Source organism: Miniopterus natalensis, chromosome 1 (assembly GCF_054644295.1).
Source record: "Miniopterus natalensis isolate mMinNat1 chromosome 1, mMinNat1.hap1, whole genome shotgun sequence".
In the NCBI taxonomy this organism is placed as follows: domain Eukaryota; kingdom Metazoa; phylum Chordata; class Mammalia; order Chiroptera; family Miniopteridae; genus Miniopterus; species Miniopterus natalensis.
In genome coordinates this window covers 125,678,494-125,704,943 of record NC_142081.1, presented here as the reverse complement: position 1 = coordinate 125,704,943, position 26,450 = coordinate 125,678,494, and the positions used below count along the sequence as shown (strand labels likewise).

The 26,450-nt window shown below is 38.5% G+C and overlaps 1 protein-coding gene across 2 annotated transcripts; it reads right to left on the bottom strand.

The window, feature by feature from the left end:
• Positions 1-250: 250 nt before the first annotated feature.
• On the bottom strand, positions 251-26,450 carry LOC107545930 (uncharacterized). 2 transcript variants are annotated; one of them, XR_015715833.1, is made up of 10 exons: positions 25,803-26,450; positions 21,413-21,519; positions 19,924-19,993; positions 18,884-18,956; positions 17,133-17,216; positions 16,341-16,470; positions 14,446-14,490; positions 14,256-14,337; positions 4,908-4,987; positions 251-597 (listed from the first exon to the last, which is right to left on the bottom strand). XR_015715833.1 is itself a non-coding variant. In XM_016224171.2 (10 exons), the coding sequence occupies exons 2-10, from the start codon at positions 21,508-21,510 to the stop codon at positions 10,914-10,916; spliced, it is 759 nt and encodes a 252-aa protein (XP_016079657.2). In that variant the 5' UTR covers positions 21,511-21,519; positions 25,803-26,443; the 3' UTR covers positions 10,773-10,913. The 2 variants fall into 2 exon arrangements, 1 of the variants encoding a protein (XP_016079657.2); XM_016224171.2 differs by lacking the exons at positions 251-597; positions 4,908-4,987 and adding exons at positions 10,773-10,997; positions 14,064-14,156 and having other exon boundaries at positions 25,803-26,443.

Below are 26,450 nucleotides of genomic sequence, written 5' to 3'. Positions count from 1 at the left end.
TCATGCACTGATGATTAATAAGCTAGGTGAATGGTAAATAAGGTTCATTAAACTATGCTCTTTACTTTGGCAAATGTTTGAGAATTACAACAGACAAAAAAAGCTCTAGGAGTACAATGAAACTATTATACTTATTAGATGTGCCCCAGAGTACTGGGTACATAGTGAGTATTCGACGGACACTTACAAATTCATTAAAATATTCTCAAGATTTTTTAGTTATTGAGAATAACACACAATTTACCAAAAATACTTTATTATTCCATTAAGTTTATTAATTAGAACAAAAATGATCACAAAGATGTTACAAAGAATAGGTCCAGTTTATTTGGTTAAAAAATACTTTTATATACAATCATTATTATGCAATTCAGGATTGTCATCAAAATGTAGATGGCCATTAAGAATTTATCAAATTGATTATTCCATGTTGAGTTCAATAACAGAAATATTCATTAATTAATTTTTTCCAAATTAAGATGAGCAGCTAACTCTGAGATCTCTAGCCCAAGAAGGAGTAGGTGAGGAGTAGCCTGCTTTCTCTGCTGCAGAATGCTTCTGGAAAGGATGCTGAAGACCTTGCTGCAGAAGATACACCTGTAAACAATTTAAGTAGGTAAATATAGATTTTCTTCCTTAGGACCTTTATCAATTTTCTAAATTTCTAAAACAACAAGGCAAGTTTTACATTGGTTTGAAAATGTTTAAACATTTTATATTTTATGAAAACTTCAACTATAGTTGTTACTTAAAATTTCTATTGTTCCACAGAAAGTTACTTAAGTACTAGTTTTGTGTTAAAACAGGAGAGTGAATATGTAGTGTTACAAAGACTATATATATATCGATGATATTAAAACTCACAGCAGTAAAAGGATTATAATTTTCTAAAGTATTTACAAAAATAAAACTCTCAATAATTTGCAATCTTTCCAAATCAAGGGCATGGATTCCAACTTAGGCTGCTTCCTCACTTGCAGTTTTGCCCCACGGTAATAAACTGAGGCATCAAAGAACACACCTCTTTAAACAATAATTCTAGGAACAAAATGTGTATTTTCATCCAGTCATGAAACAGTTAAGTCATGAGGATGTAATGTACAGCATGGTGACTACAGTTAATAATACTATATTGCATATTTGAAAGCTGCTAAGAAAATAAATCTTAAAAGTCTTCATCCCACCTGGTCAGTGTGGCTCAGTGGTTGAACTTCGACCCAGGACCCAAGAGGTCACAGTCATATTCCAGGTCAGGGCACATGATTGGGTTTCGGGCTCTATGCCCAGTAGGGGACATGCAGGCGGCAGCCGATCAATGATGTTTCTCTCTTATCAGTGTTTCTATCTCTCTATCCCTCTCCCTTCCTCTCTCTCTAAAAATCAATTTAAAAACATTTTAAAAAGTCTTCATCCCAAGCAAAAAACGATTTTTGTAACCATGTATGGTGCTAGTTACTGTGGTGATCATTCATATGCACAAATATCAAGTCCTTACGTTGTACATCTGAAACTAATACAGTGTTCTACGTCAGCTATATCTCAATTAAAAATATTTTTCCAGTGGTTTTATCACTTCCTTGGATATTCCTAAGAAAATGCCTCGTTCTAATAGAAAAAGGCAGATGATTATAAGAAAGTAAGGCCAAGAGATCAAATAGGGTATATTACCATATTACAGTATTTTAATAGGAAGACTGCAGCAGCAGCGATCTTAGCGCTCCTCTTCACTTCGCCCCAGGTCCTTCCTATACGAAGCCTTTCAGTAAAGTCAGCGTTAGACCTACCTAATCTCACCTGCTAGTTTGAAAGCTCCCTGAATCAATTTTTAGTACTTCTCCACAGCGCCTCATGTAGAGTGGATTCTCGAGAAATGTTTGAAGCGAGAAGGTAAACATACGTTGTGTGTGTAAAGGGTTTCATGTAAAAGGTTTAACAGAATCTTGTTCCTTTCCTGCATGACAGTGAACCCTCAGTGAATGTTCTAGTCTGCTCCCTGGCGCCCTGACGAGGGGAGGCGGTGTGTCCGCTGTGTCATCAGACACCATTGCTTCCGATTGAAAAATAGCTTCCGACTGGGAAACTGAACACCTGAGAGACTCCTCAGGGCTTTCTTTAGTGTGGTGACTCCCAAGGCAGGTCTCCTGTGGGGACACTGCAAACTACACCTAGGGCTCTGGCAAGAGACATTGCTTTCTGTGGAACGTGAAGCTTTTTTATTTTTATAGAATTTATTGGTATGACCTTGGTTCATAAAATTATGTTTCAAATCACACTTCTATAACATATCATTTGTATATCGTATTGTGTGTTCGTCACCCAAAGTCAGTCTTCTTCCATCACCATTTAGATCCCCTTCACCCCTTTCCTTCTGGTAATCGCCACACTGCTGTCCGTGTCTGAGTTGTTTGGGTTTGGGGTTTTTTTTGCTTAATCCTTTCGCCTTTATCACCTAGCACCCCCACCCTCTGACAGCTGTTAGTCTGATCTCTGTATCTGTGAGTCTGTTTCTGTTTTGTTTATTTTGTTCTTTAGATTCCACGTACAAGAGAAATCATACGGTACTTGTCTTTCTCTGACTGGCTTGTTTCACTCAGCCTAATACTCTCCAGATCCATCCACGCCTGTCGCGAAGGCTAACATTTCCTTATTTTTTACAACCAAGTAGTATTATTGTGTAAATGTACCACAGCTTTTTTTTTTTTTTTTAATGTCTTTACTGACTTCAGAGAGAGGAAGAGGGAGAGAGAGAGAGAAACATCAATGATGAGAGTCATTGAACGGCTGCCTCCTGCACGCCTCCAACTGGGGATCGAACCCGCAACAACAGGCATGTGCCCCGACCAGGAATCGAACCGTGGTCTCCTGGATCCTAGGTCGATGCTCAACCACTGAGCCATGCCAGCTGGGCTGAACCACAGCTTTTTTATCCACTCAGCTACTGATGGGCACTTGGGCTTCTTCCAAATCTTTGTTATCAATAGAACAACAAACAAGTGCTGGCGAGGGTGTGGAGAAAAGGGAGCCTTTGTGCACTGTTGGCGGGGTGCAGACTGGAGCAGCCACTATGGGAAACAGTGTGGAGGTTCCTCAAAAAATTAAAAATGGAGCCGCCTTATGACCCATGATCCCACTTCTAGGGATATATCCAAGGAAAACTGAAACAGTCTTTGGAAAGAATATCTGCACCCTCTGCTCGCTGAGTGCCCCTCACAGCAGCCAGGATCGCCCCCGCCGCTCTCCAGCGCGGCTCTCGCCTCCTCACACCCGAGCTTCCCACGGTGCCTGCTGCTGGTGCGGCTGCTGCCAGACGCCTGCCCAGGGGACCCTGACGTCGCCCTGTTTGTAGCCACGCTTCTGTCCTGTGTCTTTCTGAGGGCAGTGGGGCCAAGAGCAGCCTGTGATAGTCTTGTGCGTCTGAATGTTTACTTTAACTTGGGAAGATACCTCCCCACCCACAGAGGGCACTGCATCGTTACTCAAATATAATTTTGAGGAAGGGAAGAAACAAAAGGGAAGAACAAGCCAATGAAACAACTTATTAAACAATGTTTAGTTTCCTCAGCTTAGACTGCTTTACCTAAAGATTACTGAGTTATTTCCCTTTTCTTTGTTTTTCTTAACACCAAAAAAAAAAAAAGAAAAAGATTATTATTTAAGAATATTTTAGTTTCTAAAATGAAAACCTAGAGTTGTCTGGCTAATTAAACTACTAAAATAAAAATTTAATCCAAGTTCCAAACTAGAAATAGCCAATTTTCTCTCTCATGTGAACTCTGATGGGGAAAGTAGTGATGAGAATGATTCTGAGGCTGTGACCAGTTTTAGAGAGTGAGAGAGCCGTGATCACCAACAATGTCTGCTCCTGTACAGGACAAAAGAGTGAGAGCATAAGGCCAGGGCCATTCCACTTCTAAAAATATATATTATATGCAATGCATTTTAAACAATTAACTATGAAATAGCTGAGGCATAGAAGAAGGTATGCAGAATAATATAATGAACTCCTGTGTAGCTTCCATTCAGCTTCAGAAATAAAATACTTCCAATTTTTGGGCCAAGTTTCCTTTCCTGACTCAAATTTCCTTCTTACTGCAAAGTCACCACTGTCCAAAGTTGAAGTTTGTCATCTCTGGTCATTTTGTTACTTCTACTATATACGTGCCTATCCCTAAGTAGCATATAATATGACTTTGCATGGTTTTTGGTATAACTAAGTGGTAATACCCTGTGTGTATTCCTTCGGCACTGCTTGTTTTGCTTAATGTTATATGCGAGCTTCATCCATGCTGATGTGCACAGACCTAGTTCATTCATCCTCACTGCTCTCAAGATCAATTTAAGTGGAGCCAGGTTGCTGCTGCCATCAGGCCTCCATGGATTTCAGAGATTGAATCCAAATTTCCCAAACATAAACAGCAGCAGCAGAATAAAACCCTCAGATGTTCAAATAATGTACCTATATAATATAAAGGAATATTTTTAAATTTAATTAAAAGATAAATCAGAAAATATGAGAAAGTAATTTACTGATACACAAAAAAAGAGAGACCAGGCATTGAAAATTCTGGAAAGCTAGTGCTGGCAATGGTCTAGTGTATCACGTCTGCAAACAAAGTCAGTGTGTTTAAAATGTGACATATTTAAAATTAATAAAAATAGCCTGGCCGGACATGGCTCAGCAGTTGAGCATCGACCTGGGATCCAGGCGATCGGGGTTTGATTCCCGGTCAGGGCACTGCCCAGGTTGTGGGCTCGATCAATGACTCATCGATGTTTCTATCTCTCTCTCTCCCTCTCCTTTCCTCTCTCTGAAATCAATAAAGATATATTTTAAAATTAAAAAATAAATAAAATAAATAAAATTAAATAAAATTAATAAAAATAAATGCAGAAGTCAACCACCTTACCTCTGAAAAATCATTCGTTTCTGCTTTTCGCACTGCAGATTCTGCCATCCAGTTCTTCAGCACGTATCTAGGATTAACAGCTTAAACAAGAGGGGAAGCACATATTGGAACCACAAATTACTAGGTCAACACAGGCCGTACAAAATTACAGCTGAAATTAGATAATATTCAAGAACTTTGCTGGAAGGCTCTAAAGAGAAGACATGATCAGCATTAGTCAATTTTGATCATTTATAAACAATGTACAGTATTTATTACCTTATGGTACAGAAAAAACTTTTTGAGCGATATTTTTTCTTTTCAGTGTTTCATCAAGCTGTCTTTTCCAGTATGTTCAGTTCACTAAGCATTTTATAAAGAACAGAGAAAGCAGTGAATTCATCTGAATTAGGCCCTTTATTCTAAGTGGAGAGGAGAAAATTTGCTGCTTTTAACATCCACAATCACAGAACTAAGGTCTGACTCGGGAGCACTGCTTAGAGCTGATGCTGCCAAGAACACACAGGAAAGGTTACCTGTAGGCAAAGTTCTATTTTTGATAGTAACCATGCATTTTTAAATACTAAAAAGTATAACAATGGCACATTTAGAAAAATTCCAGAAACTATGTCTTTATTTGAGATGAGGTTTTTTTCAAAATAATTTATCAACTGGGTGGCATAAGGGAAATTCTAGAAATTACTATTTTGTGGTTTTCAGCAGCAGTTTTATGAGTTACTTGAATGCAGGAAACAAATTGCATTTCAACTTGTTTTTAAAGGTATGCCAAGATATGAGAGATAATTAAAAATAGAAGTGCCCTGGGACTCAGTAATTCTAATTCTCTAAAAATATAGTCTATAGGGGCAAATTTAAACATTAAAAATATTATTCATATTATTAAGGAAAACTAGAAATAACTTAAATACTTAATAATAGGGGTATGGTTAAGTAAAACATTATATATACCTTCAAAGACGTATTATTATGCAGCTATTTAAAATGTTACATTATAAAAAAAGAAAAACTGCTTAATTTATTTTTAGTGAAAAAAAGATCCAAAATTATAGCCCTGTATGATTACTACTGTATTTTTTCCTAATCAATGCACAGAAAAAGAGAGACTTGAAGTAAATGCATCAAAAAGTAAATAGGAATTGTCTTTGGGAATACAGGAATCTTTTTATTCTTTTTACAAGTTTGCCTTTTTAAAATTTTAAAGAATTTATACAGAACTACTTTAAATAAAAACCTCTGTACACTATATATATATATATATATATATATATATATGTATATATATATATATATATATACTATCTTTAAACAAAAAGAAAACTACATGCAATCAAAATTGTGGAAGCACTCAACTTAGGCAAATTTGACAAACATTTTCTAGAAATCTGCCAACAAAATACCGTTAAAATACATTGGGAATTGCAGCTACAAGCAGAAGTACTTTGGATCATATTATATACAAAGTAGTTAAAAATCATAAAATTATGTATCTGTTGCCCTAGCCAGTTTCGCTCAGTGGTTAGAGCATTGGCCCGCAGACTGGAGGGTCCTGGGTTTGATTCTGGCCAAGGGCCTTGGTTGCAGGCTCGGTCCCCAGCCAGGGCGGGGGTATGTGTGGGAAGCAACCAATCGATGTGTCTCTCTCACACTGATGTTTCTCTCTCTCACTCTGAAAAAGCAGTGGAAAAAATATCCTTGGGTGAGGACTTAAAAAAAAAAAAAATTAAAAAACAACATTTAAGCAGTTGGGTAAGGAGAATTATGTTCAAAACAAAAATCCAACCACAGTTCCACAGAATTTGGTGATCATTGATAAACTAAAATATAGGCTACTTAAGGGCAAGTATCTAATTCATCTTTGTAGTTTCAGCTTTAGACAATGTGACTGTGCAAAAACTAGCACATAAGAGGGGCTTAATATATGTTTGCTGAATAAGTAAATTTAGTGCTGGGAAAAGAAACTTAAGATCATGTTTTATGAGTACATCATAATCTCAAATAAAACATGCCATTGGAAAATATCAATGAATCAGAAATTCAGCAGACCCAACGGCCATAAAAAGCTGAACACTTCCAATTATTAAACTCAACCAATCTCTGATGGGCTCGCAATAAAACTGGTAGTTAGATTTATCATATATTCAATTCAATAAACTATATATGTTAAAATAGAAATCTGATTCATTATTAAGTAGTTATTAAAATAATTTAAAGGAAAATTATTGGAAATATATTCAACTTTTTCTCTTCCCCCCCCCCCCATGCCCCAGAGGAGGCATAAAGTAGAAAATTTCCTTTATTCTACTATCTAGAAAAGGTGAAGTCTGCAAGATTAACTTGAGGCCACTATTTAAATTTACACTATCACCTTAACTTGGTGATTTTCAAACTTTTTCATCTCATGGCACACATAAACTAGTTAAAATTCTGTGACACACCAAATAATACTTTATATTTTTTGCCAATCTGACCAAAAAAGTATAATTCTGGTTCATTCATACCAGATGGCTACTGTTGTGCTGGCTGTTGCATTTTTTAATTTGAAAATCTAAGGAAGAAGAAGTCAGTACCCCTGACTAAATAGTCAGGTAGTGCATGTTTTACTTTTTCCCGGTGGGCATGGGCTTTACTTGGGGACTGTCGGGGGAGGAGAGAGAGGAGCTGGGCTGGTGAATGGAGGGAGGGAGGGGCCTCTCAATTTGCTGCTTGTTTAGGGCAGTGGCCTGGAGGCCGGGTGAGTGAGAATCCTGTAGAGAGAGGCAGAAGAGGGAAAGGGAAGGTCGTGGAATGGACACTTTCCTTAGGGCTAAGAGCCAGGAGGGGGGGGGGGGGGGCATGGGGCCTGGGGGTGTGGAGGGAAGGCCCCTGCTTGATCCCAGCTCCCCTCCTCCCCCACCCCAGCTCCTGGCCCAGATGCCTGCCCTGCAGCTCCCTGGGCTTCCTGTGGAGAGGAGGAGGGAGATGTGGGGCACGGTGGCACCCCCTGCCTCCAGGGCCCTTGCCCAGAAGAACTGCTCACTCAGCCTGCCCTTGTGCCCCAGCCAGTCAGGAGGTCAGGAAGCCAGGGTGCAGCAGGGGAACTGTGCCCTTCCCCGCCCCCCTGCCCTCTGCCCCGCCCCCGCCCTCTCCGAGGCTGCAGCTCCTGGCTGGGTCCCTGTCTCTCTCCTTCCTCCGCTGTCCCCTGGTTTGGCCGCCCTGCCAGCTGAGCGTCTGCATCAGGACAGGCCAGGGGCCAGACTGGATCACAGCGAGAGGAGCCCGAAGTGCTCCACATGCTGAGCTCATTGCAGCCTTGTCCATGGCAGAGCTTGCGGTGTGGTTCTCGGACAGGGTGGGGACACAACTCCAGGGGCCGCGACCTTGGCGACCACCCGCAGCAGCACGGTTCTGGCCACACTGCGCGCCCCTCACCACAGGATGTGCAGCGGCCGCTCTTCCCCTGGCTGTGCACCCCCGACGCCCCACTGCCCCAGCCCCACACCCCCGCAGTCCCCTTAGGCCCACACCATCATCTCAGGGGACACACCAAGCCCCCACCCAGCCGGCGGCCGGGGCGCCCCTCTGCCACCCCAGCCCCTTAACAGTTCTTGTGCAGTAGCGCACACGTTGCAAATCGCTGCCTTAACTGACAGCCCTTTCACCTGGATCACCAAATGACCTTGTCTAATTTCCACTGAGTCCTCAGAACACAAAGGAAAGGTGTCTGACTTGCCATCAGTCTAAGGTTCACTTTGTGTTATTTTCCAAAAGCAGTAAGTTTGTGTTGAGCCAGCCCCGGTTTGGGCCAACTCGGTCCCTCATGGTCAGTGGCTGCCATTTCCAAGGTGGGGGGGCGGTCAGTGGAGTAGGCCTGGGGCTGTGCTCTATAGCGAGGCTCAAGCCCAGGACTTCAGTGCAGCTGCCTTGAGCTTTAAATAGCTGTGTTCTAATCAGCTGACCAAACAAGATAGATTCTTCTGACCATGTGCCACAAATTCACGAGTAGGCATGAAGAAAAGCAAAATTACACTAAGTTTTTAGAATTACAACCAACCTCATTTTATTGCAGATGCAGATATATTAGGGCTTTTGAAAATATCTTCCTAGCAATATAAGCTGAATCGTGTAATGCTGGAGCTACCTAGAGTAACCTACCTATTAGTGTCATCCCTATTTCATCTACATGAATCAGGTCCCTGGTGACATCAGTAGCTCTATACAACCCCTAAGTAAGGCAAGAGTACTTAAGGACTTAGAATTCATATTGCAAAAAGAACTATTTTTCCTTTCTCCAAGCCATATGTCACATAGCAAACTGAAATCAATATATAAAGATGATTTATTCTTAGAGCTATCATTACTTGAATGTTTATTTTAGCCCAGGCACTGTAACAAGATCCTTTACATATATTATTGCTCATCATTACAACATCCCTGCAAAATATCCACATTTTACAATAGCTAAGGGCCTTAAAACTTGGAGAGGTAAATATCTTTCAGATTATACATCTAAAAAGTGGCAAGATGTGATTCATCTGCCAGATTCTAAAACTCATGTTCTTTCTACCAAGGAGTTAGAAATGGCCAGGAGTTTAGGGTGGGGACCCTGGGGAAAAAGGAACCATGCAAAGGTGAAATGTCCTGGGCAAACAGGATACGAGAAAAAGAAGTGTGCCCTACACCCAACCCCCTGAAGTGGGAAACTAAAAACAAAGAGGTTGGCTGTCACTAAGGTAGAATTCTTAGAAGGAGCCCATGAGGAACAAATATAGGAAATATAAACCCCTAGACTAGTGAGCTGCAGAGGCGACCCTTTTCAGGACCCCTCTCGCACCCCAGAGCTTTGCTTTCTTTACACTAAACCTTTGTACTCTTTCCCTTACTCTTCTGTTGTCCGTGAACTTCATTCTTAGACTCCACGAGACAAAGAACCAGGTAAGGAGAAAACCTGGTCTCACCGCCATAACCCAAACCGCCTTTCTGTCTCCCCACCATCTATTAAGGCTGAATCACTTTAACACCAATATGCAAACTGGCTGAAAACAAAGCTATCATGCTCTGAGTTAAAAACCACCCACTGAAATTAGAAAGCTCATATATGATAGTCCAACTCAGCTAAAATTTATTCATCTAGAATTCTTCTTGTTTAAAAAAAATAAAGCTTAGTTCCCTCAGGTAGTTCCTTCTGGTTTAAAAAATGTTGCTTTTATGTGATGATTTAGTTCTTTAAAAATGAAACTGATTACTTACCCATCATTCTTCTCCTTCTTTCAGAATCTGAATCATTCATGTTATTAAAATATGAATAAAAGAAAAGAAAAATTACCTACTGTCTCCCCAAATTATCTTTTTTTCAAAAGGGTGGGAATTATCTCACAAGACAAGTATTGAAAAAAATTAAAAATCACCTTGAATCAGTGTCTGAAAGGAATACAGAAAATATGAGTCGATTAAATATGTAAAATACTACCTTGTTTAGTTATTTTAGATAATATCAAACCTTTTATTTTTACAAATTAAATTATATTTGTCTAAAAATAGTCTAAATTGACCGAAACCTTTCCTTATCTTAAACACAGTTTTCTGAAAATATTTTAACTTCTTGATTACTCAGGACCATCTTTACAAACAGCCCTCGGTGGCCATGGAACTGAGGGCGATTTGCTCCCGTGTGTCCTGCGGTCTCCTGTCTGTCCCTTCAGCTGCCTCCACCCACGACTCCTTTACTCCTTCCTGTTTGTTGCTTCTACTTCATTTTGAGTTATGAAACAAAATAACTTCTTACAATTGTGTAAGATGTGCCAGTAAGTCAAGCCCGAGGAGCTCTCCTCCACTTTCAGGGTTTGGAAAACCTGGGGAACCGTGTGATTGAAGAGCTGATGTGGGGGAGGTGTTACTGCAGCCGCCTCAGCCAGTGCGAAGTGCCCAGGAGTAAAAAGGAAATGGTGAAAAAGGAAAAGGGAGGGATCTGATGGATTAACTATGCTAAAGCAATATATCTTATGCTTTTTTGCAGATCATTAGATTGCCTTACCTCTTCAGTCTCAAAAGGTACTGGGACACCCAGGCAGGGAAGAGTTCATGCTCTGAAGTCACCTTCAGTGCCCAGAATTGCTAAATGAAAGTACAGCAATAGGCTGCTTATTCTATTTGTATTGGTTCAGTTCATTTTAACTCCACGTTCCTTTTAATTATATTCTTTAATAACTTATCACATCCAGATTTTTTAAGGTATACTATCTCAAGTAGAAGTAGTACTAAAAAGGAATAATATTTCCATTTTCTTTATATAATATTTAACTCTAAAATCTAATTCATAGACAAACATGTAATGGCATGACTTAAGAGAAATAAAAATATACAAAGTTCTATCAAAGAGATTACATACATGTGACTACTTGCATGACCAAAAGTCTTCCTTTAAATAGGGAACTCCCTTAATGTAATTTATTTTTAAAAGCTTAATTTGCAACTGCATTTTATTTAGTCACCTATTAATTTACTTAACAAATATTTTTGTAACGTCAACTATTGCTAGGAACTTTATTAGGTGGGAAGGATATAAAAATTAATAAGACATGATCCCTGCATTTAAGGAAAGTGTATAAACAAAATATTCAATGCCATTTTAGAAATATACATATTTATAAAATATATATGTATTATAGAAATACGTATATTAAGGATAAGAGAACACCAAAGAATGAGCAATTCTTTGGTGTCAGGGGATTGAAAAGGTCTCATATCAAAAGACACGGAAACTAACTATTGAAATGATGAAAAGTGTAATAAGCTCTTCACAATTAAATTATCCCAACTCTTAGTAATTTAACTATTGAGATCTGTCAAAACTTGAACAAGTCATTTTAATATTACTTTGTCTCAGTTTTCTACACATTAAGTGATAATTAGTGATTATCAGTAATTAATTATTAATTCTGATAGATTCATCACTAACACTTTTTTCAATTACATCAAAGATTCTTATTGGTTAACATTTTTTGGTATTTCCAACTGAACAGGTAGACCTTTTTTTAATTCAAATCAGTCCTGGAAATGTAATTTAAGGCTATCCATGCCCATGAGAAAAATAATTTTTCTTTTTCTTTTTTTTGTTGATCCTCACCTGAGGATATTTTTTCCACTGATTTTTAGAGAAAGTGGGGGGGAGGGAGAGAGAAACATGGATGTGAGAGAGACACATGAATTGATTGCCTCCCATGCAAGACCCGACTGGCTGGGAATGGAGCCTGCAACCCTTTAGGGTGTGGGGTGATGTTCTAACCACTGAGCCACCTTGGCCAGGGCAAAAAATAACCATTTCTTATAATTAGTATGATCCATACCTACCTTTACAATAACACTTGCTATGCTTCTTTTTCAAAGAACACTAGTTTAACTCTCATTTCCTACACTGACAGCTATTTTTGTTTGAAAGTAGTTATAAACAGGTTGTAAGAGCTGAAGCCTCTTGGTAGAATAGTTTCAATCATGGCAGCCCTTCCTTTAACCCCATGTGGAGATCACGCTGAAAAAACAGAGTCTGAAATCTCTACTCAGAGGGAACAGTTGAGCACCTATGAGGTAGGTATGATTATTAATCCTCTTACAGGGGAAACAAGTGAGGGCCAGAGAAACTGAGCAGCTTGTACAAGCTCACGTGGCCTGTCCAAAGGGCACTCTCGATCTGAAGCACCCACTCTGCCACCAGGGCCTGTCTCTTCAGTCACTGCAGCCATGGCCTCCTAAGTGCCTGCGATGAACATGACCCCTAAACATCCACAACTCCACAGGACTCTCAACTCCAAGCTTTATGACTTATCCCAAGCTGCCTTTCCCCTGGTGACTGACTGGATCAAGGGACCGAGAGAAGAAGCCCATCCTTTTCTTACACGAGAAAGATGCGCGGAGCTCAGGAATGAGGAGCCTGAACTCTGGGGAAAGCTGCCTGTGTTTGCATCCAGCCAGACTTTTACGAGCTGTGTGACCTGGCACTTGTTGCCTCTCTATGCCTCAGTTTCTTCATCAGTAAAACAGAGATCACAATGGTACCCACCTCATGTTATGTCACCAATTTTACATATAAAATTCTTAGAATAGTGCCTGGAACATAATAAGCACTCAAATGTTAGCTATTACTGTTGTTATATTATTATTAACAATATTTTTTATTATTTCATAAAGTATTTATTATAATGCCTCTCCCAGAATAAACTGTCAATAACAATGGGTTCTCAATAAGTACTCATTAAATGAGTGTATAAATGAGGCTGAATTTTTTTAATTGGGAAAAAATAACATTATACAGAGAATGTCATGAATAATAATGAAGAAATTGAAATGAAAAAAATGAGGCTAGGTTTTAGTCTCAACAATGACAAAAACAAGAACTGCAATATATAGGACCGAGACATTAAAAATAGATCTGTTTCTAAAAATCTATAATAAGTAGAAATCTTCTGGCAATACCCATATTATTCCATAAATAATATACTCAATGTATTATAACTTAAATAAAAAGGCAACACATATTCTTAAAAGTGAATTAAGTGCAGCTACTTCAGAAACAGTTTGGTGGTTTCTTAAAAAATTAAACAGATTTATTAAACCACCCAGCAATTCCACTCCTAGAATATACACAAGAGAAATGAAACATGTTCACACAAAAACTTGTACACTAATGTCCAGAGCAGTATTTATTCACAATAGCCAAAAAATGGAAATGACCCTAATGGATCAGCAAAATGTGGTATGTCCATACAATGGGGTACTGCTCGGAAACTAAGAGAAAAGAACTACTGACACAGATTACAACATGAATGAACCTCAACACATGCTAAGTAGAGAAGCCAGACACAAAAGACCACATATTGTATGATTCCATTATAGGAAATGTCTAAAAGTGAAAACCTTGAGAGATCGAGAGTAAATTAATAGTTGCTTGGTGCTGGGAATAGAAACAGAAACTGACTGCAAAAGAGCACAAAGGACCAGAAGTGTGATGGAATTGTTCCAAAACTGAATTGTGATAACAGCACAGATATGTAAATTATTTTTCAAATCACTGAATTGTATACTTAAGGTGAGTTAAATTTTATGGTATATAAATTATACCTCAATAAAACTGTTAAAAAAAAACAAACAGAATTAAGAAAAAAGCCAAATGTCACAAATTAATACCTGAGGAATATTGAGTTCCTGTAACTGGCTTTGAGTAATCTCACTGAGCTGCCGAAATGTCATGGTAAAATCAGCTTCTGTCTTTTCCATGAGCTAATGAAAATAAGTATATTTACCAATCTCAGTTCATTGAGAAGATGCTAATTAGTAATTCAGATGTTAATCAGAAAAAAGATTAAATTATAAACTCACGTGTAAGAGAAATGTAATTAAATCATCATCACCCTTCCTTTCTTCAAGTAATCCCAATTTGGCTTTGAATAATTCTCCAAATCTAAAAGAAGAAATGTCAATTTAATATGTTATTAAATTTCTCACTATTTTAAGAACTGTCCTCAAACCAACCAGGATGCTTTAACATCTATATTCAAAAAGGACAAACCTTGTGTAATAAAGGATAGGATACCCCTCAAGAATCTGAGCAGCGCTATGGGAAGGAAAAAAGAACAGTTAAACCTTGATTTAAAATTAGCACTCTTGAATTACATTTTACAAGAACAAAATGAACTTTCTCGTGTATTAAATAACATTAGATTATGTACTACTGATTCTGGTTTGGTGATTTAATTGTATATCATATCTTAGAGAAAATTATCAATACTAATTTACTCTCTCAAAGATTTGAATACAGTAGAAATCAAACCATGTCACTTCTGAAACACTATATACAATTAGCTTACAGGGTAAATGTTGATATAAATGGGTTTTTTGGTGTACTTTTAAAATCTTCTTAGACCAAAAATAATGCATTACAAGTAACTCACCCAACACAATATTTTACGTGTCTGAATGTATGAACACATATAGTGAAATATTTCATAAAAATATAAAAATTAGAGTTTTTAACCTTAAACCCATCTTTAAACAAATAGTTTCTATTTCTTAACATTCTTAAAGGTATTTTCAATTACATAAAACTCAACACATTCTGAAGCTAGGCTCCCTTTACCTTCCTGACCTCACCTACGACTCTTCCCCTTGCTCATTCTGCGGCAACCACCTTGCTGTTCCTTAAACACCCCGCACACTCCCACCTCAGGGCCTTCGCACAGGCTATTCCTTTGCCTGTAGTGCTTCCCCCCAGGTATCTCTGAAGGGTTTGTCCCTGTGACTCCTTCAGGTCTTTGCTCAGGATCTTTGCTGACCATCCTCTTAAAACTGTAAACCCTGTCTCCCCCTCCCTATATATTCCCTACCCACTGCTTTATTTTCCTCCATAGTACTTATCTCCTTCTAATATGTTACATAACTTATTTATTCCGTTTATTGACTGTCTCTCCCACCAGAAGTAAGCACTATGAGGGTGTTTATTGTGCTGTTTTATTCACTGCTATCATCTTAGCACTTAGAACAGTGTCTAGCACATACTGAGGAGCTCAACAAATATTTGTTGAATGAATGAATGAATGAACTCTGCAGGGCAAAAGAGATGTAAAATCAATGGAGACAACCTGCTTGTCTCCATCAATGGGATGAAGCTGCTGAATGAATATCATTTTATATCATTTTGATTTTGAACTATGTGACTGTATTACCAATATAGTTTTAAATAAATTAAGAAAGCCATACATGGGTCATAAAACTTTTTTATCTTTATTGTAGTAATTTTTTGCTACCTAAGATTAATAAAATCACTATATGCCTTGTCTTCCATTTGGAATCTTGTACTGGAACAGTAAATTTTAGATTGGGGGTAGGGGGAGGAAAGTGGAAAACAAAATATGTTTTATCTTCTTTCAAGTAAATTAAAGACACAGAAATGAATAAAACGTGGCCCTGCCCTCAAGAAATTCAATGTCCAATGGTAGATCAACAAATATTTTAACATAACCCTGGCCTAGTAGCTGCTGGGTCCTAGAAGACACAGGCAGACCTACAGGGTAAGAGCAAGGCTTCAGCCCTCACTCTTGAGGTAAAGCAGGGCTATACAAACCCTCAACACATTTTGAATAGTAGATTTTACTAAACACATTCTTTGATCCCAAAAATATGGACATAAGTTCAACTACTTAGAAATTAAGAAATCGTGATAAATAACCCTTAGATCAAAGAAGAAATTAAAATTTTGCAACATCTAAAAAGCAATAAACAGGAAAACAACTTATCCCGAAAACTATGGAAAAAAGCAAAAACTGTACTAGAGAAAAATACAGAGTTGTAATACTGTCATTATTAAAGACTAAATAAGCTGGTTTTTAAGATGGTACTTTCTTGCATTTCAAAAAATGATCATTATACAACTATATTTTTATATAGATTTAATTAGGATTTACTCACAGCTGCTTTTGCCCTGGATCCGGTAATGGGTTTAGAGCTTGTAACAATTTATTTAAGTTAAACATCCCAATATTGGCCTGGTTTCCTATTTTATATCTTCTTTCATCATCAGATGTGTTTGGTACAAAATCTGTTTAAAACAAAAATACTATCCTTATACAGTGAGCTATTTTCCTCATTTTTAAGTTTATACTTAAACTTAATAAATTTACATTTATTAGATAAAACTCTTTCTGACATTAAACATTTAACTAAAAAGTAATATAAATATTTAATGTCCATACACATGAAAATACTTTATACTATGAATATTTGCCTAATAGAAGAATACATGTCTAACCTACAAGAATTTCCAGGTCACCACATACATACTTCAAATTCAAACTCAAGTAGCATGTCATCCTCAAAGCCCACTCTGATCTTTCCAGGGTCAAGTATTATATTATTGTCACCTCCATTTTATAGGTTAGTAAGTAAGAGGTCAAGTAACTTGTCCAAGGGCACACAGCCATTAAGGGTCAGATGCCAGAAATCAAACTCATGTCTGTCTGATAACATATTCCCTTCTGTGCTTCATGTTATCTTCACTAATATCTAATTCCTTGAGGGCTAAGGTTACAAAGAGCTCATTTTTGTATCCCTATGGCACCTAGAAGATTGTGTAACACACAAAATTACCATTCTACAATTGACCCCAATTCTTTTACTACCCAATCACTGTATTAGATATAACAGTTTAAAATAAACTTGTGAAATAAGGCATATTTATATATACATATAAATCATACATACCTGGGTTATAGGCCTCCATAAAACCAAATGGACCATAGTCAATTGTAATGGATAACAAACTGAAGTTATCAGTATTACAAACACCTAAAACAACAATAAAAAATTCCAAAAACATGATAATAAAATAAAGCATTTTGTTGTTGTTGTTAATCCTCACCCGAGGATATTTTTTCCATTACTTTTCAGAGAAAGTGGAAGAGGGGAAGGAGGAGGGGGAGGGAGAGAGAGAGGGAGAGGAGGAGGGGAAGGGGGAGGGAGAGGGAGAGAAGGAGGGGAAGGGGGAAGGAGAGGGAGAGAGAGAAACATTGATGTGAGAGAGACACATCAACTGGTTGCCTTCCCCATGTGCCCCAACCAGGCCTGGGGAGTGAACTCTCAACCCAAGTGCATGTCCTTGACTGGCAATCGGACCCACAACCCTTTGGTATGCAGGCTGACGCTCTAACCACTGAGAAAAACCAGCCAGGGCAACAAAGCATTTTTTAACTGTATAAAATTATCCAGAATAGAAAAGATCAGGGAAATGCATTTGTATTAGAAATGAAGCAAAATTTTATTATCAATTGAAAGTCTAACTGATGAAGACAAATAGCTTAATATATACTAAAACTGTACTTTAAAAATCAATTTAGCCTTTTGTTTTATATTCCCCAGTTCCCAAAGATTTCAAGTACTTTAGGAACAAAAGCCCCAAGAAATAAAACTTCCTCTTATTTATTCTCAATTTCTAGCAGTTATTTAAACAATAAATTATTTGGAATGGAACTGAGACTAGTAAAGAAATAAAATTAATTTTCAAAGGCTGTGAAAAGGGGAAAGGGGGAAAATATGGATATGTATCCCCATAACAGTCCTGAGTTGCAGACCACTAGCAGTGTGGGGGTAGGAGGAGAGTGACCTCTTAGGTGTGGGGTTCATGGATGGGGGCAGAGTGTAGGGTAGGAGGAAGCCATGGGCACACCAGCCTCATATAGGATTTTGGGCATGGTGGCACAGTGTTCAACAGAGAGATTTTCGACCTTTTTCAGAGAAAGATGGCCCTTTTTATCCAAATGTTAAATGTACAGACTCTCTAATGCAGCCATTCCACTTGTAGGAGTTTATCCTCAAAAACTCATCTTCAAGAATACAAAGGGATAGTTGTGTGGTGATCACTGCAGCACAGTTCATAACAGCAAAAGCTCTGAAACACCTACGCTGTTCTCCACCCAACGCCAAGTGAGACACAGAGAGTGTGTGATAATTAAAGCCAATTTCAAAAAGTTTTGCAATGTGGAATCCTCCTTTGGTATTTATCTAGAGACCTTGCTTTTCAGCTATTCCTAGTTCAGGCAGATATTCCTGCCAATGCAACCAGGTGTTTTTATAGGAGACATGTGAATGTCATCAAAATAAAGTCTAGGAAACTTGGTATGAAATGGTTAATAATGATTATCCCAGAGAATGGAACTCAAAATGACTTGTGCATATTTTAAATTCTTTACCACAAGCATGTAATACTTTAATAATTAAGATTTTGAAAATACCTTTGAGGTCTAAATATAGACTCACAAGGTCATCCTTATTCTATTTTGTGTATGCTGTTCAATTCAAAACCATTTTAAATTGTTGCTAAAAAAAATTTGCATGCTATAAATGTTAAGAAGCTCAATGGCAGGAATATTTTGATATACCTAAAAAAGAAGCCTCCTGCCTCAACAGATTAATTCTACTTTCTCACTGGAAGAGTGAAACATTAATAGATAACTTACCATGAGCAAAACCAACAGACATCCACAGGGCAATAAGTTGTGCTGTCTTGGATACCACAATAGAAAAAAAGTCCTAAAATAAAATTTAGAAATTTTTCAGATTTTACAAATGTGGGCCAATAGTTGACTAAAGAAACAGAAATTATATATGGAAGAACATAAAATTATTCATTTAGAAATAATTTATAAAAGGCTCATACACAGTATTATGATCAGGCTTTCTCAATGTCCAATAAAAAAAGGAAAAAGCGCCCTGGCCCGCGTGGCTCACTGGTTAGAGCACTGGACCATGAACCGCAGGGTCACAGGTTCAATTCCCAGTCAAGGGCAGGTCCTTGGGTTGCAGGTTCCATCCCCACCCCAGTCAGGGTGGGGGGATGTTCGGGAGGCAACCAATTGATGTGTGTCTCTCACATCAATGTTTCTTTCTCTTTCTTTCATTCCCTCCCTCCCTTTCACTCTCTCTAGAGATCAATGGAAAAAACATCCTTAGGTGAGGATTAACAAAGAAAAAAAGGAAAAAGCATGAGAAATCAGCACAAGGGAGTTAAATGTAAGGGAAGTGAGTTATTAAGCTTTGAAATGAGTCACCAAGATAAATAATGGAATTCTCTTCTCTGTGACTGTTAAAAGAATGAAAAAAGGTATGAAAATAAAAAAATTTCCACAGGAATAGAAAACCACATTTTCCTATTATGTGTTATGTTTATTTTAAAACTACAACTACAGAAACAGCTATATATCTAATGGGTGAGAAAAGAAAATATGTGACCAACTTATAAATGCTGCTCAAAAATAATGTATACAGTCAGGATGCAGTAGCACCTGTTCTTGTTTTCTAGAGAACCTTCAAACAAAACAAATTTCTTCCCTATGCCTTGCTTATGAAGCCGTTCATCTTACTCTCCTCTAACAAAATGCTCATGATGCTCTACATTTCCTTGCCTAACTGTAGTTTTTTAAGTCCTAAGTTGTAACCACTAATGTAGACAGGCCAATGAGAGAAAACAAAGTATTGCCCTTTCTCTTTAAAAACTTACCACAAATCTATTAGGTTCTTTGACATCTACTGAGGGGAAATGTTCCTGTATGATGAAATCTAATAATGTCCTGGAGATGAAAAGGAGATAGTATCAGTGTTCCTCCAAATATAGTATCTAATATCCAATCACCTAAATCCACCCTTGCCACTCATGAATTCATTAGGTTCACTCTTAACATTTTTAAAATTAAAATAAGATTGTATACCCCTAAAACAGCAATAGATAAATATTTCCTCAATACTAATCAAAACTAGAAATGTGTTTCTAAGATCATATTAGATTCCATCTTATTACGTTACAAATTCAAATCAGTTCAATAAACATCATGGAATAGCTATGTACCTACTGTGTGCCACGCCCTGTGTGGGTGCCAGGAAGAAGAATGACAAGATTCAGACACAGCCCTCAAAAAGCATATTGTCAATTAGGGGAGAAGAACATACAAAAATAATGACATTACAGCACAACACATGCCACTGTAGAAATGCACACGAAGTGTAAAAACAGCAGAGCAGCCGGGCCGGAATAGCTCGGTTGGTTCAGCATCACCCCATGTGCCGAAGGGCTGCTGGTTTGATCCCCGGGTAGGTAGCACACTGAAGGCAGCCAATCAGTGTTTCTCCCTCACATCCCTGTTTCTCTCTCTCTTCCTATCTCTCCCTGAGCGTGTCCTCAGGTGAGGATGAAAAACAATAACACAGCAGGGAGTGACTATGTGTGGAGGTCATAATGAGATGAGAAAAGTCTGGCCAATGTCTGAAGTTAAAATATTTAAGTTGCATATGCATCATGTTTTTACTCCCCATTTTAACCAACTTCTCTAGTTAGTCGACTACTCATGTTATTGCATTGCATAAGAGAGAATCCAAAAAAAATTGGAGGTTGTAGATATGATTTGAGAATTACTAAAACCCAATCAAAACAACAGGAGTGGATTAGAGTTGTATATATGCATTTTTCAATACTTTAATCATTTAATAACTTCAGTAAGTGCCTATACGTCAAAGATTGTTTCAGGCATTTGGGAACAGAAAGGTCTATGTAGTCATGTTAGCCAGAGGAGGCATTTCAAGGATGAAGTGGTCACCTCTGTACATCAGTGTCAGAGAGAGAAGTGAAAGAGAGCTGAAGTATGGCCACCAGATGGAGCAATTTCAGTGACATGGTGAATCCAAATAGAAGCGACCAAAAAACAAATGGGATGTTAGAAATAATGCCCAGTAAGAATAGACAACTCTCTCCTCAAGCTGAGATGACCACAAACTTAGTGAACATTTGCTAAAGAGATTCAGAGAAGCTTTCGTCAAGATAGTGAAGGAGAACTTCCCACAACCACATCAAAATTACAACTAAATTACTACATAACAACCATCATTCAGAACCAAAAGAAATCTACTTGAAAAGAAGTTCTACAACTAAGGATATAAAGAAGCAACATCAAGACAGATAAGAGGGGCAGACATGCAGAACAGGCTGCCACACCTACCTATGGCAGTTCAAAATCAGGAGGGCTATCTCAGCTGCAGAGGTCCCCCTTGAAGAGCGAGGAACGCTCTCCTCTCCAGCCCAAGGTTCCAGTCCCATAACTTCTGGCTGTGAAAACCAGCAGGGATTATGGCTGAGTGAGACATAGGGTGGCTGGAGTCCCAGGCAGTTCCTCTTTTTTTCTTTTTTCTTTTTTTAATATATCTTTATTGATTTCAGAGAGAGGAAGGGAGAGGGAGAGAGGGATAGAAGCATCCATGATGAGAGAGTCATTGATCAGCTGCCTCCTGCACACCCCCCACTAGGGATCGAGCCCGCAACCCGGGCATGTGCCCTGATGGGGAATCAAACCGTGATCTCTTGGATCCTAGGTAGATGCTCAACCACTGAACCACACCCAACCGGGCCCAGGCAGTTCCTCTTAAAGGGTCTGTGCATGGACTTACTCAGATTCACTAACTCTGAGCTCCAGTGCTGGGGAAGCAGCTCAGAAGGTGCCAGGGACATATGTGCAGGAACTGAATTGTCTGGCTTTGGCTGAGAGTTGGAGGGGCAGCTTTCTCCCAGACAGAAGTGCTGACAGAGGCCACTGTACCTTTGCTGAGCCCTCCCCGTAACCCCTACAGAGCTGGCAGGTGGGTGCCATATCTGAGTCTCCATCCACGTGGCTAACACTCTTCAGATGGCACTGGTGACTCTCTGAGACCCCCACCTCACCAAACTTGCAGGCCCACCTAAGCTATTTTCAGTGGCTTTTCCAAACAAATGGCCTGTCTTGGCTCATGCTGCAGTTTTTCCTAAAATCTCTCAAAGGTTCACAAACCTCAAAAAGCAGCATCTGGCTTCATTGTGTCCTGTGCCTCTCACTAAGTGGCCCCAGGCCAGGCACCAGTGGCAGCTGGCCTCAGATCAGAATTGGCCCCTCCTGGGCATCTCCAAGCCCAGCACAAGTAGCAGCCATCTGAAGATTGCTCTGTAGCTCATGTTGGGTGGCCCCAGGTAGGGCACAGGGGGCATCTGATCTTGGCTTATAGCTCCTGGGAGGTCCCAGAGCCAGCGCACCACATGGACAGCTTCAGACCACATAAGAGCACCGCCAAACCACCTCCATGAGTGACACACTGAAGGAGCAGACTCTGGGCACCAGAGCCCCGCTGAAGTGAATTCTGCACCATGGGGTTGGTCCTTGCACAGCAGATCCTCCACTCTAGTTGCAGCCAGTCCTCGAAGCCAATTAGTCTGAGTGTAAATCCCTCCCACTGACATACCAACAGCAATTAAGGATCAACTATAACAGGAGGATGCACACAGTCTACACAGTGGGGTGTATCTGCAGCACATAGTTCAAGTGACCAGAAGGCTGTGACATGGCGCCCTACAGGACACTTACTACATAAGGCCACTCTACCAAGACAGAGAGACATAGCCGCTCTACCTAACACATAGAAACAAACACAGGGAGGCAGCCAAAATGAGGAGACAAAAAAACATGTCCCAAATGACATAACAGAACAAAACTCTAGGAAAAACTAAATAAAATGAACACAAGCAATCTACCAGATGCAGAGTTCAAATCACTGGTTATAAGGATGCTCAAAGAACTTAGGGGAAAAGTGGGTGAACTTAGTGAGAACTTCAACAAAGAGATAGAAAAACATAAAAACAGAGATAGAAAACCTAAAAAAGAACCAGTCAGAAATGAAAAATACAGTAACTAAAATGAAGAATACAATACAGAGAATCAACAGTAGAGTAGAGGAAGCAGAGGCTCAAATCCTCAATTTGGAAGATAAAGTAGCTGAAAACTTTCAATCAGAACAGCAAAAATAAAAGAAAATTTTTAAAATGAGGAAGTTTAAGGGGCATCTGGGGCAATAGCAAGCATACCAACATTCAGATCATGGGGATATCAGAAGGAGAAGAGACGAGCAAGGAATTGAAAACTTATTTGAAAAAATAATGATGGAAAACTTCCCTAACCTGGTGAAGGAAATAGACATACAAGTTGAGGAAGTGCAGAGAGTCTCAAACAAGATGAATCCAAAGAGGCATCATAAGTAAAATGCAAAAGGTTAAAGACAAAGAGAGAATCATAAAAGCAGCAAGTTAGTTACCTCAATGGAGCTTCCATAAAACTGTCAGTTTCTCAACAGAAACTTTGCAGGCCAGAAGGGATTGGCAAGAAATATTCAGTGATGAAAAGGAAAGACCTACAACCAAGATTACTTTACCCAGCAAAGCTATCATTTAGAATGGAAGGACAGATAAAGAACTTTCCAGACAAGAGAAAGCTAAAGGAGTGCATCACCATCAAACCAGTATTACAAGAAATGGTAAGGGGTCTTCTTAAAAAAGAAGAAGAAAATAAAGATCAGAAATATGAATAATAAAATGGCAGTAAGGACATATCTGACAACAATTACCTTCAGTGCAAATGGATTAAACGTTCCAATAAAAAGACCCTTACAGATGCTGTATACAAGAGACTCTCCTCAGATCAAAGATACATACACACTGAAAGCAAAGGGATGGAAAAAGGTATTTCTTGAAAATGGAAATGAAAAAACCTTAGGTAGCAATAGTCATACCAGACAAAATAGACTTTAACACAAAGTTTATAAAAAGAGACAATGAAGGACCCAGTAATTTGACATCTGAGTATTTATCTGAAGAAACCCCAAACACTGAATCAAAAAAACATATGTACCCGTATGTTCATGCAGCATTATTTATAATAGCCATGAGATGAAAGCAACCTAAGTGTCCACCAACAGATGAATGGTTAAAGAAGTAGTGCATGTATACAACAAAATATGACACAACCATAAAAAAGAATGAATTTTGCCATCTTCAACAACACGGGTGGACCTAGAGTGAAATAAGTCAGACAGAGAAAGACAAATGCCATGTGATTTCACTTATATGTGGAATCTAAAAAACAAAATACACAAACAAGCAGACCAGAACCAGACTCACAGATACAGAGAACATTTTGATGGTTGCCGGATGGGTAATGGGTTGGGGGAATGGTTGAAAAGGTAAAGGGTTAAGAAGTATGAATTGGTTGTTACAGAATAGTCATGGGGAAGTAAAGTGCAGCATAGGAATATGGTCAGTAATATTGTAATAACTATGTATGGTGTCAGATGGGCACCAGATTTATCTGGGTAATCCCTCCATAAGCTATATAAATGTCTAATCACTGGGTTATATACCTGAAACTAATATAATATTGTACATCAACTATAATTTAAAAATATTTAAAATAAATAAATTGGGGGGAAAAGAGAGAGACTCAGTGAACAGTCATGTCAAGTGTGATAACTTCTCTGCTCTGCTCATTCATTTCCCTCATTTATTTCCCCCCTTATTCTGCATGGACTAGGTATCTGGGTTTACTAAACTAGTAATTACAATATAAGATCTATATTCCAAATGATTCTAGTTTGTCTAAGAGAATTTTTTTGCTTATATGTATATTTCTAATGGTTTTTAAAAACTGTTTTATATTTTGTTGTTGTTAATCTTCACTGAAGGATATTTTTCCATTAATTTTTAGAGACAGTGGAAGGGAGGAAGGGAGAGGGACAAAGAGAGAGGAGAGAGAGACAGAGAGACAGAGCGAGAGAGAGAGCCATTGATGTAAAAGAGGCACGTTGATTGGTTGCACTCTGTGTTTAAATGCTTTGTGGAAATTTAGTCTATTGTTTTTCCTCATGCTGTTGAAGGGGCTGAGTCTCACATCTGGGTCAACCCAGTGTGAACAGGCATAACACACATGTCAAAACTGCAGCCCAGGAAAAAAGAGAAATAAGACAAAGGACACATGACGGGAATCCCAGAAATTAAAAGGAGAGCTTTGGCCCTCTTGAGGCTGCAGAAATGAGGAGTCTGAGTCATTTCTACCCAGGTGTCTGAGTGGCACAGAGGCCCTCCGCTGCAATGAGGGTGCATACGAAACAAAAAATTCCTTGAGAAAGTGTCTGCCAGGTCCTGCGCTTCTCTTTTTATCCTCCTAGAAAACCCACACAATGTTAGACACACAACAAGTATTAAGAATATTTATTAATGCCTGGCTCGGTGGCTCAGTTGGTTGGAGCGTCATCCCACACACAAAAAGGCACAGGTTCCATTCCTGGTCAGGGCACCTGCCTAGGCTGTGGTTCAGTCCTTTGATGGGGTGTGTACAGGAGGCAATGATGGATGTTTCTCTCTCCCCCTTTTTCCTCTCTCTAAAATCAATAAAAACGTATCCTCGGGTGAGAATTAAATATATATACACACATACATATATATATATAAATTGAAAACCAAAAATATTTAACTTCCCAGCACATAAATAAGCATTTTCAAATTGCCTTCTACCATTTAAAAAAAAGTCACTTTCTAACCTTAGTAAATCCAGTTCACCATAATGAGCCAAAATTTCTAATGATCCAGTTCTAAACCATGATTTTGCAACACGCAGCACTACTGCACCTGCAAAAGAAACATTTATTTCAGCATAAACTATTTCAAACTATGCAAATGTAGCCTAAATGCTTTCCTTAAAAAATAAAACTATTTTAATAAAAAAGAATTCAGTATCTGAGTTTTTGGAAAAACAACTAACTTATACCTGCAAAAGGATCAAGGATTTTTGCTCTATTTCTTTAAGCCTGAATCAATTAGAATGTTAGGAACCACAACCCTTTCAAAAATACTGAGACTCCAACCCAGCTAAAGGCTGCTCAGTTAAATCGTTAGGCTCCAAACACTGGGATCCCAGTCTCCTCTGTTGTGACCTTTCCCCTCTACCTCGCCTTGAATTAGTGAATTAATTACTGTGGCATAATCCCTGCAAGTGCCTTTCATTTGTGTAACTAACCGAAAATTAACTTCAATAAATAAATGTCTGCATATGTTCTAACTTATGAATACATCGAAGAAATAAAGTACATCTATGCGTTTTGTGTTTGGTTTTGTATTCTTCTATTACTGCCTTCTGTTTTGATTATAGACATAGCAATACAATTAAGAAATAGAACTCATGTTTCTTT

Coding starts and splice junctions, on each gene's coding strand:
- LOC107545930 (XM_016224171.2), bottom strand. CDS start 21,510: ATGGGACTGGAACCTTGGGCTGGAGAGGAGAGCGTTCCTCGCTCTTCA. Junction 14,491..16,340: donor GATCCAGGGCAAAAGCAGCT/GTGAGTAAATCC, acceptor TCCTTCCCATAG/CGCTGCTCAGATTCTTGAGG. Junction 14,338..14,445: donor CCTATCCTTTATTACACAAG/GTTTGTCCTTTT, acceptor TTCTTCTTTTAG/ATTTGGAGAATTATTCAAAG.